Raw genomic sequence first — 19,672 nt, 5'->3', positions numbered from 1 at the left:
ACCACGGGGAGTGGGCCTAAGCTGTCAGTAGGACATCCCCTGATGGCTCCTGGATTGGAGAGGGTGCAGACTGGGACCCCCCCCTCCCATGCACAAATTTCGTGCACCAGGCCTCTAGAAGTTTTATAAAATTATAATAGAAGCCAGAAAGACTCACAATACTCAAATATTTGCCTTAGGTATTTTAAGAAGAACACTGTAGGCATGCAGCTGAATTGCCATAAAACTGAAAATGCCACAGAGCAATTGTTAGTTCCTCAATGCAGGCCATTCAAAAAAAATGTACACTTTGCCTGAACAAGTACAAAATATGCAGAAATAAACTTGTAGACTCTTCTTCCCAACCCTCAAATTTAGGAAGATCATTTTGTGTATATAAGTATAGTTTCTGATCATTACAATTCTGTATGTTGAAGACAGACATCTCAGTACATCTCTTCAGTGTAGATAGAAGCGTTGCTTCAGGCAGCATGATGGGGGAAGGCAGGAAGGACTAGAAAGAACTTGAAGCTGAATACTAGTTCTAGACTGTCACTGTGGGCAACTCACTTGACATCTGGCCTGAGTCGCCTCATAACAAGTGACACTTTACCTCAAACATTATAACTGAACATAAATGAATAAAAAATACTTATAAAACTGTCTAAGTCTCAATCTTTTGGAGGGTGAGGGGTGTAACAAGTAGGCTGATGGAAGCATCATGCTATTTCATAACTGTACATGTTTATACATCCTATTCTTTATACCAAAAAATATCAACCGAGGCTGTCTGACTTCAAAGACTATTCTCTTAACATACTAAGCAGTGCTTCTCTCATTTGTAAAATGGGAGTAATAAAATGTCTACCTCATAAGACTGCTTAAGGACCAATAAACCACAAAATGCATTAAGATTTGCAAAAATTTACCCCAAACTTAGTCTCTCCTCCCTCAAAAAAAATCCAAAACAACCCAATAAAAACACTAACCAAAGAAATGAAAAGGCATTTCACAAAAGAGGAAATAAAAATGATAAACATACTGTGGTTGCTGGTCTTTAAAGACTGGTCCAAAACAATTCTGCCTCTACCTGTATATTCATCTTCTCCTTTGTGAGATAGGACTGAGTCTATGTTGAACAGTAAAACATAGTGTAAGTGATCCCCATGATTCCAGGCCTTTAACTGGTCTGGCAGTTTCCTCTCTCTTGGAATGCTCTTTCTTAGAACCCAGCCATCCTGCTGTGAGGCAGCCAAAGTATCCACAAGGAGCCAAAAGCCCCAGCTGAGCTCCCAATCAAGATTCCAGATTACTCTGAACTGTCTAACATTTCAGTCATTCCAGCCCCAGCTGAGTGTAGATGACTGCAGATGACTGCAATCATCCCAGCACCACAGCCGACACCATGAAGCAGAAGAACCTCCCACTGAATCGTGAAGAAAATACTGTTTTGTCACTAAATTTGGGGGTGATGTACTTTAGCTTTATAAATAATTACAACGTATTATGACAAAATTTCCAGGTATATATCCTAGCAAGCATGCGCATAGATGCATCATAGCAGCATTTTTAAAAACTGGAAGCCCAAGTCTCCAACAAATCCCAAATGTATAAATGCAAGTCCAAAATTACATAGAAGATATTACTATTTTTTTAAAGCTCCAAAGCAAAACTTAGCAATATGTTCTCTAGAGATACATGAGTTTTTGTTTTTGTTTTATAATATGGCAAAGGGAATATTAAACAAAACTCAGGACAATGGTTTCCTAGTGCCAAGAAGAAAACCAAGATGATAGGCTAGAGAAGGAACTTAAATAGATGTGACATTGGCAATGTTTTAGTTCTATAGTTGGGTAGGGGTTTCTCAGGTGTTCTATCATTGTGTTCATAGTTACATATATGGGTATCTATGCTTATATACAAGTGGGATTTTCAATATAGCTTGACTTATAAAAGTTAATATAACCCAACAGTTACAACTGTTTACTACACTTATAGATAGAAGTCCAGGATTTTTGCTTTGCTAGTAAAAGGAAAATTTTTTCTTTCATTTTAAATGCTGTTTATATTAGACACTATTTAAAGGTGTTAAACTATTATAACATCCAAAATTAAAGAGATTTCCCTTTCTAATGCAGTGACTGACTCATTTTAACAATCTTCAAAAAACATATCTTAAAAAAGTTATTAGTTGTGTGGGGCTCGAGTGATTCATTTTATTGAGGGTCGTCCTGTACACCAAAAGGTTATAGGTTCGATGCCCAGTAAGGGCACATACCTGGGTTTCAGGTTCAAGCCCCAGTAGAGGCACATAGGAAAGGCAACAATGGGTGTTTCTCTCACATCAATGTTTCTCTCTCCCCCTCCCTCTAAGTATGTTCTCGGGTGAGGCTTAAAAAAAAAAAAAAAAGATATTAGTTGCTCCTCAAGCTCATTTTTCTACTTTGAAAAAATGACTAGCCTTTACACAATTTTAAGATTAGATTTATCATCAACCACATTTTTTCATTATCTTATTCCTTCAAATGCCAAAAAGCTGGTTAGCATATTAAAATAAAAGTTTTCTTTGGCTAAGGTCTAGAGTAAAAATAATTTTAGTATTGAAATTAAACTTCCATGAATCAAATGTTGAAATTTTAAAATTATGAACATATGCACTGTTATGATTCTCAATATATTCAACAAACCCCACCAGCTGACTGTAACAGGTTTTTTTTAAAGGCACATTGATAAAGATTTTGTTTTTAAAGCACACATTTTTAAGCAAAACATCTAAAAGTGATCATTACAGCATATCAGGTTTAGGACTCACAGGAATACTGTTATTACATGGAATAATAGTATAATTAAAGAGCTGACCAGTCATTTTGTCAAGAGTTCAATCCATAGTAAAAGAAGATAAAAACTTTATGTCTTGGCTTATTTAACTCTCAAGATCTAAAATATTCAATGATCCCCCCCAGTAATTGACACAAAGATATTTCCATTGCAGAAACACTTTAATGGAGACAAGAAACTTTTTTCCATAATGAGTATTTTTGTTTAGTATACTTTAATTTCTTATGAGCAAGTTTAAATGAGATCAAAGCTGTGGTGCCTTCCTTAAGAGTTACTTAATTTCCATGTTAATTACCTGTATTCATAAAGTTAAGTCAAGAGCCAAGAAACCAAGTGGATCATTAATCTAACCCCATCCAAACTCATCATTAGCATGACTTTAATATAGGCCAGTGGTCGGCAAACTCATTAGTCAACAGAGCCAATCTCAACAGTACAACGATTGAAATTTTTTTTGAGAGCCAAATTTTTTAAACTTAAACTTCTTCTAACGCCACTTCTTCAAAATAGACTCACCCAGGCCATGGTATTTTGTGGAAGTGCCACACTCAAGGGCCAAAGAGCCGCATGTGGCTCGTGAGCCGCAGTTTGCCGACCACTGGTATAGTCCAATGCCTGTATATACAATAATAATATCTATTCTTACTCTTCCTCCACATCAAGATAGATTACTTAAGTTCAAACAAAATGCCAGTTTGGAAATTTTACTTCTACTGCTGACATCTGTCTTATTTCATCTATTTCAAAAGTTAACAATACTGAAACTTTTACCATTCATGTTTTTTAGATATTAACTAGTCTGTCTTTTCTTATTCAGTGTTCTTCAACTAGTGAGTTAAAACTTGAAACAGAACTCCCTAAGAGTTCATTGTACTTGGGAGAAATACTCATGCAACAAAATATCTCCCTCTTTTAAGGTTCTTCCTAAATTATCCAGCCAATCAGCCATCTCCCAATTGCTGATGGTAATCAATGACATAAATTACTTCTGTAATCATCATCATCAATTCTTTCTTCTATAAAATTCAAGACACTTTAATTGAAAGAGATTATGCCGTTCACTATTAACCAATGCCTATGTGTGTGTGTGGGGGGGGGGGGGGGGAGGGGACAGGGATTCACACCACCAAGCACTTCTCTGACAGGAGCTAAGTGTTCTACAATTCAACTCAATTCTGACACTATCTATCTAGAGATAACATCAGATCCAACAGGTTAGGGGTTCAGTCCTACAAGGCTGACATCCACCCACACCAACTTCAGATGCCAATTTGAAGTACAAGTTGTCACCTGTGCTTCCAACCAACAGTAGGTAGATTCCAACGACCCTACTCCTTTGGGTTCAACTATTTTGCTAGAATGGCTAATAGAACTCAGAAAAACATTTTACTTACTAGATCACCCATCTACACTAATAAAATCTCTACACTAATAAAGGAGTAATATGCAAATTGACCATACCTTCGTGGCGCCCACCGGCCAATCAGTTGTGAGTATGCAAATTAACCCAACAAAGATGGAGGGTTAATTTGCATACGCAGTCGCTGAGCAGCCAGGCTGGATGCTTACGTCATCACCATGGCAACGATGCAGTGTTCCACACCGCCCCAGCTGCTCCAGGCCTCTGGGCAGCGTGGGAAGGCTGAAAGGTGGCTCCGGCAGCCAAGGGAAGGAAGGCCTATTCTTGCACAAATCTTCATGCATCGGGCCTTTAGTTTATCACAAAAGCATAGAACTCAGAAACAGGCATAAGAGATGCATAGGACAAGGTATCTGGGAAAGGGTGTAAGGATTCCATGCCCTCTCCGAGCACACCACTCCCTCTCAAATCTCCACATGTTCACCAAATTGGAAGCTCTCTGAACTCCTAACTTTGGGGTTTTTGTGGAGGCTCCATTACACAGGCATGATTGGTTACATTACTGACCTCAGGTGATTCAACTCCCAGTCCCACTCCCCTTCAGAAGATCTGGGGGTGAAGCTTACAGTTCCAACCCTCTAATATCAAGGCTGGCTCCTCTGGCAACCAGCCCCTATCCTTAGATTACCTAGAGCAGTGGTCGGCAAACTCATTAGTCAACAGAGCCAAATACCAACAGTACAACGATTGAAATTTCTTTTGAGAGCCAAATTTTTTAAACTTAAACTTCTTCTAACATCACTTCTTCTAAATAGACTCGCCCAGGCCGTGGTATTTTGTGGAAAAGCCACACTCAAGGGGCCAAAGAGCCGCATGTGGCTCGGGAGCCGCGGTTTGCCGACCACTGACCTAGGGGCTTTCCAAAAATCACCTCATTAACATTCCAAAAGACACCCCTCCCCCCATTTACAAAATGGTAAGAGTTTTAAGAGCTCTGTACCAGAAACAGGGATGAAGATCAAACAACTACACATATGATTTTACTGACATCACTGTCAAATCCAAGGTTAATCAAGGTAGTACACAATAAAGAATGCCTCTACTATCATCACCACCAAAAGCAAAGTGTGGTTATCATTAAGGATAAAGGATCTGTGTTAATATAAAATGAACATTCACTCTGTTCCCAATACAGTGTAGGAATAAATATATTCTAGTAAGATTAGAAAAGGTCTTCTGTTAGTCTACCTATAATGAGAACAGTAAGTTATTATTATTATTATCATCATCATTAGAGGGAGGAAATAAGCACCATTTCACCATAATAATATCTTACTCATTTAGTCAAAGAACAAGTAACAAAGTCTCTTCTTCAAAATGGCTGTAGCCTATTTAATAATTGTTAAGTGAACAGTCCTGAACAAAACTTAAATTAAGTAAATTCGCTTTACTAGTATATTGGGATTAATAAAACCTGTACTTATACATCCCAAATATAAGACAGCTAAGCTACACTAGATGGCTATTTCTGAAAGAAATATGCTTGGCATGTTTTCTAACAGTTAATACATTTCAGAAAAGAATCTTCACTTCCTTGGGGAATTCATATAAGAGGAATACCAGAGGGATTAAAATAACTTAAATCATTATATTGAACCATCATCCAAATAGAGCCTAATTCAAAGTCATTTATATTTCTCCCTGGCATATACTAGTATTACATGGGATTTGGTGGAGAATGGGTAATAAGTATGTATACCTTTCTTGTGATACTTGGTTTAAATTCTAAGTTTGAATACTGACTGACAAAATTTAAAGTTTGAAGAAAGGCAGTCCTAGAGTTAAATTATCCATTTAAGTAGCATGGGTTCCATACTAATGCACATCAAGAAAAAAAAAACCACACAACATTGAATTTGACCAAAATCATCCTGACCAATAAATAGAAATGCATTAGAGAGCATTCAAGTTTATCTTAAGAACTATTTTCTAATATTTAAAAAGCTTATAAGCTGGAATCACGTTTCATATACTTAATCACTTGCTAACACACAGTGCCAAATTTGCACAACCAACAGATTTCAAGCTCCTATATAAAGATCCACGACCTTTGCTTTAACTGTTCTTTGAATAAAACTTAGTATTCCCCAAACACTATTTCTGAAAGGATCTTATCATACCTTTCCTATTCTTCCTAAAGACCAAAATAAAATTAAATCAATAAAGAAAACAAAGATTTGGGGGGAAAATAAAAGTGGCAACCACGGAAAATTCGAAGAAGAAAACAACATGGATAACAATGCAACAGAAATACGAACTATTCATGATCCCATGATAGCTACAGTCAGGGGCGGGCCCCATGCGGCCCACCGAGGACATTTATCCGGCCCACCCGGGTTCCACTGCCTGTCCTGCTTAGCAGCCGACTCGTCCCGGGGCCCGCAGTACGCATAGGAATTTGTTCATAGTTTTTTTTTTTAAACTATAGTCCGGCCCTCCAACGGTCTGAGGGACAGTGAACTGGCCCCCTGACAAATAAAATTACACACAATCCAGGGTAAAAAATCCTCTACAAGAATATCAATACATTAAACAGTCCATTCTTAGGGTTCTCCTAAATTCCTTCAGTTTACATCCCCTTCCAATATTTTCTTTCTCTCTTTCTCTTCCAAGAACTAACTACAACCACTCCTTTCCTTATGTGAATTTTAATATACTTTAAATTGAACAACAGTTGGCAAAAACCACAGTTTAGGATCTGTAATATAAATACTAGTTTAAATACTAATAATTTTGCATTTATCTGGTTATTTGATTATCTTTTGTCTCTTTAAAGACAGTGATGTCTCCTCCCCCGCTCGATTTTCCTTGTAGTCTCAGTGTCAATTTTAAGACTGAATTTGTGTGGCCAGTTAGTCAAGATTATCTGGAGACAAGCTGCTGACTCCAGATCAAGAGTTCAATCATAAAGTAATTTTTGATCTCCAGCGAAGAGATGAAATGCCTTCCCTTTTTTAGATACTTTCTGTTGCAAAAGAGCATGAAAACTTTTCAGGTGGGTAAGAAACCTGGTTAATCAAATTATTACTAAACTTTATTTCCTACACACTTTCAAAACAACCCTTTGATCAACGAAGAAAACGTTTAAAGCAATGCTCAACAACAACAACAAAAAACGCAAGTCAGAGAAGCCCCAAGTATATTTATCTAGCTTTAAAATAGGCAACAATAAAGAATTATACCACCTATGAGGAAAAAAGGATGAAATCACTATAAAAGGGGAGGTGGGGACAAGAAACACACACCAAGGATTCTGAGGTGCTGGAAACATTCTATTTCTTTAATCTGGGTAATGGTCACATGGGTGTTTATTTTATAACTGGTCACTACACTGTAAATTAGATTTATATATGTTTCAGAATGTGTTATTTCACCATGAAAGAAAACAAATTTAAAGACTGAAACTGAACACCTTTGTAGAACACAGCCCTTGTTTATGTAAATAAACATTTAAGACATTTTCAAAGAGTATTTCAAAACTACAAGTGTTATCTTCCAATAATTCTGTACTTCATTGTTTCTCATGTGGATTACACAATATGGTATAATAGCTTATTTTAATAAACCTTCTTAAATAGGGTATATTGCACTTTACAGTTTACTATTTTAAGAACAGGCATGAAGTGCTAAGAGTAGATCTTAAAAGTTCTCACACAAAAAATCTGTAACTATGTATGGTGATGAATGTTAACTAGACTTATTGTGATGATCATCTTGAAATATACACCAATATTGAATCATTACGTCATACCTGAAATTAAATAATGTTATATGTTGAGTATACTTCAATTTAAAAAGAAAAGGCATCTAGTAAACATGGCAGTCAAAAGTGAGTTCCCAGTCATAATTCTTTTCACCAACTCTATTCCACCCATTTGGCCAGGAACAAGCAGTAATTTAAGTTGTGCACATACTGAAACTTTAGAAATTAATTATAAATTACTACATTTTAATTTTTTAATAGTATGGAAAACAGTATATACTGCAATATTATCTACCTGTGGAGAGAGGGATCCAATAACTTAAGTTTAAAAACCAAATTCATCCCAGCCGGTGGGCGTGGCTCAGTGGATGAGTGTCCACCTATGAACAAGAAGGTCAGGGTTCGACTCCCGATCAGAGCACATGCCCGGGGTTGTGGGTTTGGTTCCCAGTAGAGGGTGTGCAGGAGGCAGTTGATCAATGATTCTCTCTCATTGCTGATGTTTCTATCTTTTTCTCCCTCCCCCTTCCTCTCTGAAATCAATAAAAATACATTAAAAGAAAAACACACAAATTCATTTCAAGTCATTTGTAGATTGGAGAAATTGCTAGATATCCCTAAAGAAAAGAACATGGTACTGTGAAGAAAAATATTTAACTACCTGAGAATAGCTAATAAACCTGGAAGGCATGAATTAAAAGGAAACCCCAAAAGAAACATTATCAACAAATCATTAACACTTTATTAATACAAACATGAAATTTCTTTTTTTCTTTTTTTTTTTTTTTTTTAAATATATTTTATTGATTCTTTACAGAGAGGAAGGGAGAGGGATAGAGAGTTAGAAACATCGATGAGAGAGAAACACCGATCAGCTGCCTCCTGCACACCTCCCACTGGAGATGTGCCCGCAACCAAGGTACATGCCCTTGACCGGAATCAAACCCGGGACCCTTCAGTCCGCAGGCTGACGCTCTATCCACTGAGCCAAACCGGTTTCGGCCAAACATGAAATTTCTTTATGTTTTCATACAAAATTTATTTCCCTTTGGATAAAAATGAAGGAAAAAAAGTAAAAAAAAATAAAGTTTGAGAAAAAATATTGAAACTATTACTTATGAAAATTACAGGTAACTGATGCACACAATTTTTAAAATCACTAATTCTAAAAGAAGTGAAACTTCACACAAAAGCGGTTTCCATAGCTAAACTTGAATTGCCAACAGTTCCAATATTGTGGTACAAACTAACTTCCCCTCATCTTCTGAAATAAATTTCAAACTTCTCAAAAAACTCCCTCTAATGCAAAAATAGGTGCAAAGAAAACAGAAAAGAATCTAGCCAAGCTACAACTGTACCACCTTAGAAAAAGTACTTCGCCCCTCTCATAGTCACCTTCTTAGCCCAGAAAACAAGACAAGCCAATGTGGAGGTACTCTGAAAGTCCTTTAGGCTACAGAATTCTGGGTCTACTCTGAAATTTTAGCTTCCAACCCTTAGCTGGAATGGCTTAATATTTCCAATCTCATTAATATGAATCTCTTACAAACAAACAAAAAATCTAAATGGAAAACATCCACTTGGATTCAATTACCTTTTCTTCTCATTCAGCTATTGTCTTAAAATTCCCATCTCTAAAAATTTCCTAATCATCAACTCTTCTCTCTTTCCTACATCAAAACAAAGTAATTTAGCCATCAACCAGTGAGTTCAGCTAAAGCACAGATTGTGCCCCAGGTATTTTGATAGGCCAATATGTTAAGACTTAAATCAGGGCAGCTGATTAAAAACAAATTAAATGGAGGAGACTTTCATTTAAGCTGGCCTAGGAGCAGAGGATGCAAAAAAAAAAAGGGGGGGGAGGATGGGGAGGGACATAGATTTTGGAGACAGGCAGACCTGTATTATTCAATCCTTGTGGGGCATACTAAAGTGAAGTGTCTTTTGTTTATAGAAATGAAAGATGCTACCTAATCTCCTCAAATCTGAAATCAAAAATCAAGTTGGAAGACACTAAAAACTGAATGTTTACTACCATTTAAACCATATATTAAAGTTATCCTACAACACTAAGTTCTACAGAAAGAAAAGAAAATGGTCACAGATGATATGGTCAATTTAATTAGGGTACCAGTCACAATTCATTAGAAATTCACTTATTTAAAAACAGTACAAACTTGACCAACATAAAGGCATTCACCAACATATACAGGTTATATTCCAAATTATGTTTAGCTGTCTTTTATTTTAAACAATGAAAGCATTTTTCCAAAGAGATAACATTCCAAATAGTGGTTAGGTTTCCTAGCGAGTCTACCAGTCAGTTAACCAATATTTACCTAAAATATAGGAGACTCTTCTTACCCTTACCCTCACCTAACCAGCTCCCCCCCTCCCCCCATTCTACAGTATTGCCACTTTCTAAATAAATTTTTAACTCCCTGGAAATTATACATGATCAGAAGTAGGTAAAGTGAGGACACAGAAAGAAACCTTTCAGAAAAAAGTGGCTTAAAAACAAAAAATATCTACCAGAATCAGCAAACTCAAGTTATTTAACACACATGGGCTAATGTACTGACTTATGATGTACTCAAGTAAGTTACTAACCAAAACCCAGAATAACTGAATCTTATTCTAATCTGCATCCAATTGAGAATCATACAGAAAGAGTATTCATGCCAATTATGTTCAAGTACTACAGAAAATAAATGCTTCCAAAAATGAGATGCTCTTTATCGTGGTTTGGGGAACAGTGATAATTCTTTTATTATAATGACCAGTACAGGCTTTTAAAGCAGTAATGGACAGATAGAAAGATGATAAAGTAAAATACTAACTGTAGAATATCTAGCTGTTGAGTATGAATGTTCACTATAAAACTCATCTTTTCTGTCATAATCCAAAGCACTCAAAATTTACAGAGAGCATAAAAACCAGAGGCAAGTTAAGTACATATAGGATAGTAAATTTTCCCATATTCATAACAATTGGGTTAGAGCCTAAAATGTAAATCTTCATTCTGAGTTTCTAATGCTTGGTCTACAATGTTGTCTTCATGCAAACTACATACGGCAGGCAGTAAGGGCTCCAGTCTTACCCAAGTTAGCCCTTAAGAAAACTCTAAAGGAAAAGAAAAAATTCTAGTCTTTGCTGACAGATCCTAACTATCCCAAAACCTATCATATGCCTCATGAAACCCAATGATTACTACCTATAGGAGCCACCACACTTGACCCCAAATGGGAGCAGGTCCAATCCCATCATCCAATCCAGCATCTCAAGGCACTCCCTTGCACCTCTCCTCCCTAAATGTTCTTGTAACTTAAAACGGGCTCAAGAGCTCAAGAGTAGAAAAAAGTGCATCTGAACTGCAGTTGCTAATAATTCCACACTTTTTAAGATTTAGGGACATTTTGTTCTAAAACTGTTTTTATTACCCATTTTGTCTTCTTCAGAACTTGAGGTCAATAGCCTCTTTTTGTCATCTGCAAAGTGAAGAAAAACATGGAGATCTCAAAGCACAGGAAGTATCCCCCAACTTACAAATAGCTTATGTTCCAAAGGTTTATCACTCCTTTTAAAACATGTTTTGTACTAATATACCATAGTATCTATGAAGCACTGCATTCCAAGTTTCAACTCTAAACTGCAGTTTTCTGCCCTGCAAAAAGTCATCTGGTATCCTTTTACAGCTAACTGGGGCCCAAACTCAAAGCTCAGAGAATTCTCTCTCCCGCTCTAGGGAGAATCCACTATAACCCCTGGGCAGGCACGAAAAAGGGCAGCTCTCCTTACATAGGGTGATTTTACATTGCTTCTGTGGGAAAAGCTACCCTAATTTACCAAGATACTAGCTATGGAAAACGTACTTGGTTAATATAATGTGAAAGTATAATAATTACAACAAAAATAAGTAGAAACTACATTTTGCTCCAGATAAAAATAAGATAAAATAATTAGGTGCTGTTAAACTAGTTGGTCAACCAAATGTTTGGCAAGTAGAGAGAACATTTTCAAACTGCTTCCTCATGTCTGATCAACTCAACTGATAAGGAAGGAAATTACTGAAGTGAAGTGACAAGAAAATCATTACCAAAAATGTTGCTAAGTTCTAAAAATGTGCATTGTACTTTAAAATTCAGTAAATAGATAATATTCAACATCATATACCACCCCTTATAACCGGTAAGATTTATAAACAACAAAACCATGACAATTAAAAAAAAAAAGTATAACTTTGACAATGAGTAACCTTCAACAGCTAACTAGAGTCTTACACAATTTAAGAACAGTAAAATTTATAGAAACAACAATCAAACAGAGAAAGTAAACTTTTCACTAAAAATAGTTCAGAAATGAAGGCAGTAACAGAGACACGGAAAAAGGGATCAGGGAAGGCCAGAATAAACTGGTTTGTAGATACAGAACCTGAGAAAAAAACATTTAAATATTATTAAAGGTTCATGTCCATTGCTAAATGTTAAATGGTAATCTGAGAGACTCCCAAGCTAATATATAACCCTAAGATGTTAGATAGTAGACCGAAGTATTGGTACGATTAGTAGCTTTGAAGGACAACTGCTTTAAAAATCCAAAGTTATAATGAATGACAGGCAATCTACACCTAACTGCCTCTTTAAAGTTTTCAAACAATATAACAATGAGAAGCCTAACTACTGGAAATCTTTAAAAGATATGAAGAGTGAGCAAACAGGTTTTCTTTTTGTCTTAAACCTAATGCTTTCATTAAAGTCACCTGAATTATACTTAGACATTAGGTTTATCTGTCCCCAATTAGGAATAGGGACAATTTATTACAAAGGGCTGTTAACTACTAATCAGAATTATCTAACATTATAAACATTTAATCAGAAATACAGCGAAATGTAAATTAAGTAGATCTGTAAGAGTCTTACAGTAAGACTGAAGAGGTGTGTATACCTTTAAATTCGTGTATGTGTCATAGAATTCAGATGTTATACATTTAGCTAAAGAATGTTTCTGAAAAAAAATGTTTCTCTGTCGAAACCGGTTTGGCTCAGTGGATAGAGCGTCGGCCTGTGGACTGAAGGGTCCCGGGTTCGATTCCGGTCAAGGGCATGTACCTTGGTTGCGGGCACATCCCCAGTCGGGGGTGTGCAGGAGGCAGCTGATCAATGTTTCTCTCTCATCGATGTTTCTAGCTCTCTATCCCTCTCCCTCCCTCTCTGTAAAAAATCAATAAAATATATTTTAGAAAAAAAAAAAATGTTTCTGAAATGTGTTTTTTACAAAGAAAAATATAAGTTAAACAAATTTTATTGTGGATAAAAAAGGGTTATGATCTTCAAGTATTTTCTAGAAACCAGAAAAAGAAAACTTTTCTTTGACATACTTAAAAAAAAAAAAATATATATATATATATAATATATATATATATATATATATATATATATATATATATATTATCTGTGAAGCAACCCATTAAGATTTTTCATGATTACAATACTCAATTTCATTAGTAATCTTTGGATAACTTAATGCAGATTTCTAATCTTCAAAATCATTTCATCATTCAGCTGTGAATTTTTCTACAACCCTTATTTTTAGCCTCATTAATGCTACTGAACAGTATTTGGTCTTCCAGTTTGTAAAAATGATACTCTGAAAATATACCATTTTTGATACCAGTAATATTTGGTCAGCCATGAACTTCTGTTGTAATCTGAAGAAACAACTTTCTCTTTTCACACTGTTCAGTACAATACTAGCAGTTTTCATTTTCTGGTTCCAATTTCATTTTTATCTAATTTGATGTTTCAAAGGGAAGACTAAGAATACTGTGTCTAGCACAAATCTTTACAATAATTTATTTCCTTCTGTGGTTCCAAGTAACATAAGTTATTTTCTAATTCTGTAATAAATATATAATAAGGTCTCCACATCTTTAAAACAAAAAAGTTATTTTCTAAAAGGTGTTAGGGAAAAAAACCACAAAACTTCTAAAATGGAATTAAAATGTTTCAACCAAAGAATGTCACTAATTAACTGTTATCCTAAATTGAGTTCTCCATAAGTGGGCCCCTCTGGTGTTCAATACATGATGTACTATCCATTTTTCTATCCATAACACAACTCCAATCACAGTACTTTGATATATGGGTAGCTTACTCCACAAAACATTTATTAACTATGTATTTAGTAACTCTCAAGATTTTCTCTCTGCATTTCAAATGAGAAATGTTCGAAAGTTTAGTTAGGTAGATTAACTCAAGGCTGACAGGTCAAAGAAATGAATTAAGTTAGGCTCAGGTTAAAAAAACAACTCAGGTTCGCAAGTTAGAAAATAAATTAAAGCAATCTTCTTCTAGGTAATTCACAGACTAGTATAGTGACTAAATTAACTAGTGCTTTTAATGGGGTAATTTTCTAAAACATTCAGGTCAGTCCCGATATCATGTGCAACTCCGGTATTAATCTAGGGCTCCCTATCAACCTTCCTGCAGAGACCAATAAAGGAACTAATGCAATGCTTTTGGATATTGTGCACAACATACTGAGGGTGACAGTTTGGCTATAACAGAGTAACGATTTTGCTCTAAAAAGCAACCCGAGATAATTGTGGAACAGTGCGGTGCTGAGTGCACTTAAGGGCCTTGAAAAAAGCCACTCTTGAAAAAAATATCTAATGTTAAATAAATAAGAGTCCCTAGCTTTCAGATCACTTTCAGGGATATTATTTCTTTTCCTACAACACCTCGCTCACTCTTTTCCCCTTCTTGTATAATGAGAGCAAAAAAAAGAGAAACGGTAAAAAGCGTTAAGACAGCGAGGCTGAGCGGGCAGGGATCCTGCACATCTGGACTCATCTCGAACCGCAACAGGGCAACCCCGGGCCGATGCCATCCCAAGCAGCAAACACGCGCCCGCAAAAAAATGAAAGAACGCGATAGCCACGGGCGGGGAGGCAGGGGTGTCCGCCACCAGTGGGCCGGCTCCCGCCGTGGCCCGTCCGGATTCTGGGACCCGAGCCGGCTGCCAGGGGGCTTCGTTCACCCTCCCCGGGGTAGTCACCCTTGCCCCGCCGGGGGTCAAGGTCCCACTCCGGGACCCCGACGCCTCGCCTGGGGCTGCTCGGAGGGAAACTTCGCCCACGGGAAGGGGGCGCGCCCGGAACTCAGGGACCCGAGCCCACCTCCGCTGGGGGTTGAGCGGGGCCCGGCGGCGGGGTCCCGGCCGGCCGGCCGCGGGCGGGGGAGGGGCAGCGGGGCACTTACCACGGGTCGAACTCGTGAATGATGCTTTCGAAGCGAATGACGGCGAAGAGGCGCGAGCTGAAGCCGGCCAGCCAGGCCAGGAACAGGATGGTGAAGGAGAGCAGCGACTGCCAACCGGCCGGCTGCGACAGCCCCCCGGACAGCCCCGCGGGGGCCGGCTTCGGCGGCGCCACGCCGCCCGCCGCCTTGTGCGCGCACTGGGCCCCGGGCCCGTGGTGGCCGTGCCGGCTGTTCCCCAGGGCCATGAGGCCGCTCCACGGAGACGAGTTCAGGGACGACTTGTGCTTGCTCTCCGGGGCCGAGGGCTCCGCCATGTTGTGCCCCGGCGGCGGGTTCGCTCCTCGCGGCCGCCGCCGCCTGGTGCGAGGGGTGCTGGGCGGGGACCCGGAGGAGGAGGAGGAGGAGGAGGAAGAATAAAAAGGAGGAGGAGGGAAGCGCCCCGCGCGCTCCCGCCCTCAGCGCCGCGAGGCCGGGAAACAGGGGGTGGAGGCGGCGGCGGAGAGTCTACGCCTCCGCAGCGGCCGCGACCGCCGCTCTCTCAACTCGGATGGCCCTAGCGCCCCACTAGCCATACGTGTCCCCAGTGCAGCTGCGGCAGCGGCGAGAGCCGACGGGACGAGGGCGCCAGAGAAGGAGCAGGAGCGGACGGAGGCAGCACCTCGAATCGTAACAGCAATGACATTCCTCCTTACACCCTCTGCCTGCCCCGCCGTGAGGAGCAGGAGGAGGAGCGCCCTGGAGCCCGGGCGGAGCTCAGCCAGCCTCTGACTCCGCCCCCTACCCAACAGGAACTGGCTTTTCCACCTGTCACAATGCGACAGGTCCGTTAGGGGGCGGGCCCAGAACCGTGGAGCCTGCCAATAGGGACGCGAGCTGGGGCGGGGCTTAGCCCAACCGTTTACCCACCCCCCCTCCCGGCCTCGCGCGCATTCGCCCGGAGCGGCCGTGCTGTGAGGTTAAGGTTTCATTGTCAGTTGAAAGACGCGGTTTCGCGCTCCAGTGTACTCGGCGAGGAAGGGTGCTAGGTGGCTCCGCTCGTTGTGTGGAGCCGAGCCGAGGGGTGGGGAGATGGTCAACAGCAGCTTAGTGGCCTCCGTCAAAATCGGCTTAAAGGACACGGAGAGCGCCCCGCAGACTGGCGGGGAGCTCGCGGGTCCGCCGTGGACGCGACTTTTAACCCACTCAGCGTGGAGCCCCCACCACGTGACTGAGCGCGCAGGCGCGCAACACTAGTCCTGGCCGCGCGTGTTTGGCCGGCAGGGCTTGGCCGCCCGGGGCGCCCCGCAGCCGATGCAACGAGTGGACTACCCGTGATGACGCCGCGGTCCGCCCTGCGGGGTGTGCCAGGCATCCTGCCTACCAGATTGTGATCGAAGACAAGTTTGCGGGTGCGGAAAACTCTTGGGAGCCCGCAGACAGCCCCTATCTCTGAAAAGACCTCAGGGCGCTGGAGAAATGCGATTTTTGTCTCGCTTTTTTTCACTTCTTGTATTTTTCTAATGGCAGAAATAAAGTTTGTTCACTGGAAATAAGGGTAAATGCAAGAATGTGTTTTAACGGCTGCGTACATTACATCAAACGAGTGAAACTGTTCAACTTGCCACATGTGGACTTTTCAGCTCTTACCCAAGTCTCTCTTTTGTAAATAATGGACTTAAGATTCCTCTACAGGAATTTTTGCACGTCTAGGTTGCATTTTTATACTTTCCTTCCAAAAAGAAAGCGCGGCCCAGTAGACTAAACTCAAAATAAGTGTTAGTTGTAGGGACTCTAGAATTGCTCTGAGGTAAGCCCCTTCCATTAAGGGGAGGCACAGAGCTTTCAGTATAATTAACACTCAGTAAATAACTTTTCATGTAAATTAACAGTTAATTGTCCATTTATTAGGTAAATAACAACTTGACCACAATAGGGAGCTGCCAGAGTCTGGCATATAATTAGCATCCTCCTATATAATAAAGAGCTAATATGCTAATTAGACCAAACAGCAGGACTACGGACCAGAGGACCTTCCGGACAAAGCCAGGGCGGCAAGAGCTGGCCAAGGCAGCCGGGGCTGCGGGAGCCAAGCCCCTTGCACAAATGTTGTGCATCAGGCCTCTAGTCCTATATAATAAAGAGGTAATATGCAAATTAACCCTCACACCCTCACAAGATGGCTGCCTACAACCAGGCCGGCAAGGGGATTAGTGAAGGATGACCAAATGACTGAACAAGCAGGCTGGGTGGGGTGACCATGGGGGGGGGGGGACTGTTGGGGGCAACCAGGCTGACAGAGGAAGCAGTTGGGGGTGACCAGGCTGGCGGGAGGGGGAGGGCAGTAAGGGGTCACCAGACTAGCAGGGGGGAAAGTTAGGAGTGACCAGACAGGCAGGGAAGAGGCAGTTGGGGGCCACCTGGCTGGCAGTGGGGGGAAGTTAGAGGCGATCAGGCCTGCAGGGGGGGGCATTTAGGGGTGACCAGGCAGGCAGGCAGGTGAGCGATTAGGAGCCAGCAGTCCAGGATTGTGCCTAAACGGGCAGTCGGACATCCCCCAAGGGGTCCCGAATGGGAGAGGGTGCAGGCTGGGCTGAGGGGACCCCCCCCTCCCATGTATGAATTTCGTGCACTGGGCCTCTAGTTATAAATATTAGGTAACTGAGTAACTTCTCAACTCTTACCTTATCCACTTCTGACAAGCATCCATCAGAGTACCTGCCTGGTGACCTGTAGCCCCAGCAGAGGAAAGGGAAGCAGAGAGGGAGAAACTGAGTTATGAGCTTGGGAAATCCTAGGCATGCTGTTTAGAAGCAGTGTGGTGTGGTGGTGTAGAGCATAAACTCTGGAGCCTGACCACCAGAGATCAAATTCTGACTCTGCTAATTCTGAGTCATATGGCCTTTGGCACATTCCTTCACCTCTCTGCCCCTTGGTATCCTCACCTCTAAAGTGTGGGTAAGGATTGCACCTTCTTAGGGTTGTAATAAGGAGTAAATGTATCGTACATGAAAAGAACTTAGAACAGTACCTGGCACAGAGAAAGCATGTAATACATGTTGGTTTTTGCCAATATTACTGGGACTACTTCTATATCTAGAACAATGACAGAAGGGCTATGAGACTTACCTCCCTGGATATTTTAAGACAACCTTCCATGATCTGAGCCCATTGAATGCTTCTCTGTTTCTTTAAACTTTGAAGTGCCTGCCTCAAATCAACCACTACTCAGAATGCTGTTTCAATCAAATATCTGCTGGATAAACTAGTAGGTAGTTAAGGTGGGAAGCAAACCTCAGAGAGAGGGTATGGTAGGCAGCTTCTAAATGGCTCCTAATGATCTTTGACTCCTGGTCTTTTTTTATTTTTAATTCTTTATTGTTTAATGTATTACATAAGTCTCCTTTTCCCCCCATTGACCTCTCCCCGGCTGCCCCCAATCCCCAGTACATGCCCCCCCCCACACACACCCGTCTGTGTCTATTGGTTATGCTCATATACATGCATACAAGTCATTTGGTTGATCTCTCACAACCTGCCTTCCCTCTGTTTGATGCTTCTATGACTCTGGTTCTATTTTTGTTCATCAGTTTATGTTGTTCATTATATTCCACAAATGAGTGAGATCATATGATATTTATCTTTCTCTGACTGGCTTATTTCACTTAGCATAATGCTTTCCAGTTCCATCCATGCTGTTGCAAATGGTAAGAATTCCTTCTTTTTTTATAGTGGCATAGTATTCCATTGTGTAGATGTACCACAGTTTCCTAATCCACTCATCTGCTGATGGGCAATTAGGCTGTTTCCAAATCTTAGCTATGGTGAGTTGTGCTGCTATGAACATAGGGGTGCATATATCCTTTCTGATTGATATTTCTGTTTTCTTGGGATATAGTCCTACAAGTGGGATTACTGGGTCAAATGATTCCTGGTCTTCATAACCTGTGAATCCCCTCTACTTGAGTGTGGGCTGAATCTAGTGATTTATTTCAACCAAATAGAATACAGCAAACGTGATGGAATGTCACTTCCAAAATCCATAATAATAAAAGTGCAGTATGCTAATTAGACCGAACGTCCTTCCGGACAAAGCCGGGGTTGTGAGGGAAGCCGGTGCCAGCAGCCGGGGGAAGGAAGGTCTACTCTTGCACCAATTTCATGCATCAGGCCTCTAGATAGGTAATAAAAACCTGTCTCTTATCTCCTGTCCTCTTCTCCTTCTGCTCTCCCATTCTTTTCTGTCTTTTACAGCTCTCACTCTGAGGAAAGCAAATAATTATTGTGAGTAGCCCTACAAAGAAGCCCCATGTGACTTGAAACTATTGTCTGTGGCCAGCAGCCTGCAAGGATCTGACGCCTGCCAACAGCCACAAGAGTGAGCTTAGGAGTAGACACTCCCACAATTCAGCCTTGAGATGACTGTAGACCCAGGTGACACTTTGATTGCAGCCTGGTGAGACACCCCGAGCCAGAGGACTCAGCTAAACTGCCCCC

General features: G+C 40.6%; 1 protein-coding gene across 1 annotated transcript in view; it reads right to left on the bottom strand.

Annotated features, from left to right (window-relative positions):
* STT3B (STT3 oligosaccharyltransferase complex catalytic subunit B) overlaps nucleotides 1–15,912 on the bottom strand; it is a 74,255-nt gene extending 58,343 nt beyond the window's left edge. Inside the window, exon 1 of the mRNA XM_080674691.1 lies at nucleotides 15,200–15,912. Within this exon, the coding sequence (XP_080530817.1) occupies nucleotides 15,200–15,513 (314 nt within the window). The 5' untranslated portion in view covers nucleotides 15,514–15,912. The remainder of the gene's footprint in view (nucleotides 1–15,199) is intronic.
* Nucleotides 15,913–19,672: the final 3,760 nt, after the last annotated feature.

Source organism: Plecotus auritus, assembly GCF_963455305.1.
Source record: "Plecotus auritus genome assembly, chromosome: 6".
NCBI lineage: Eukaryota > Metazoa > Chordata > Mammalia > Chiroptera > Vespertilionidae > Plecotus > Plecotus auritus.
The sequence above is the reverse complement of the archived record's forward strand: the minus strand, read 5'-3'. Positions and strand labels throughout refer to the sequence as shown.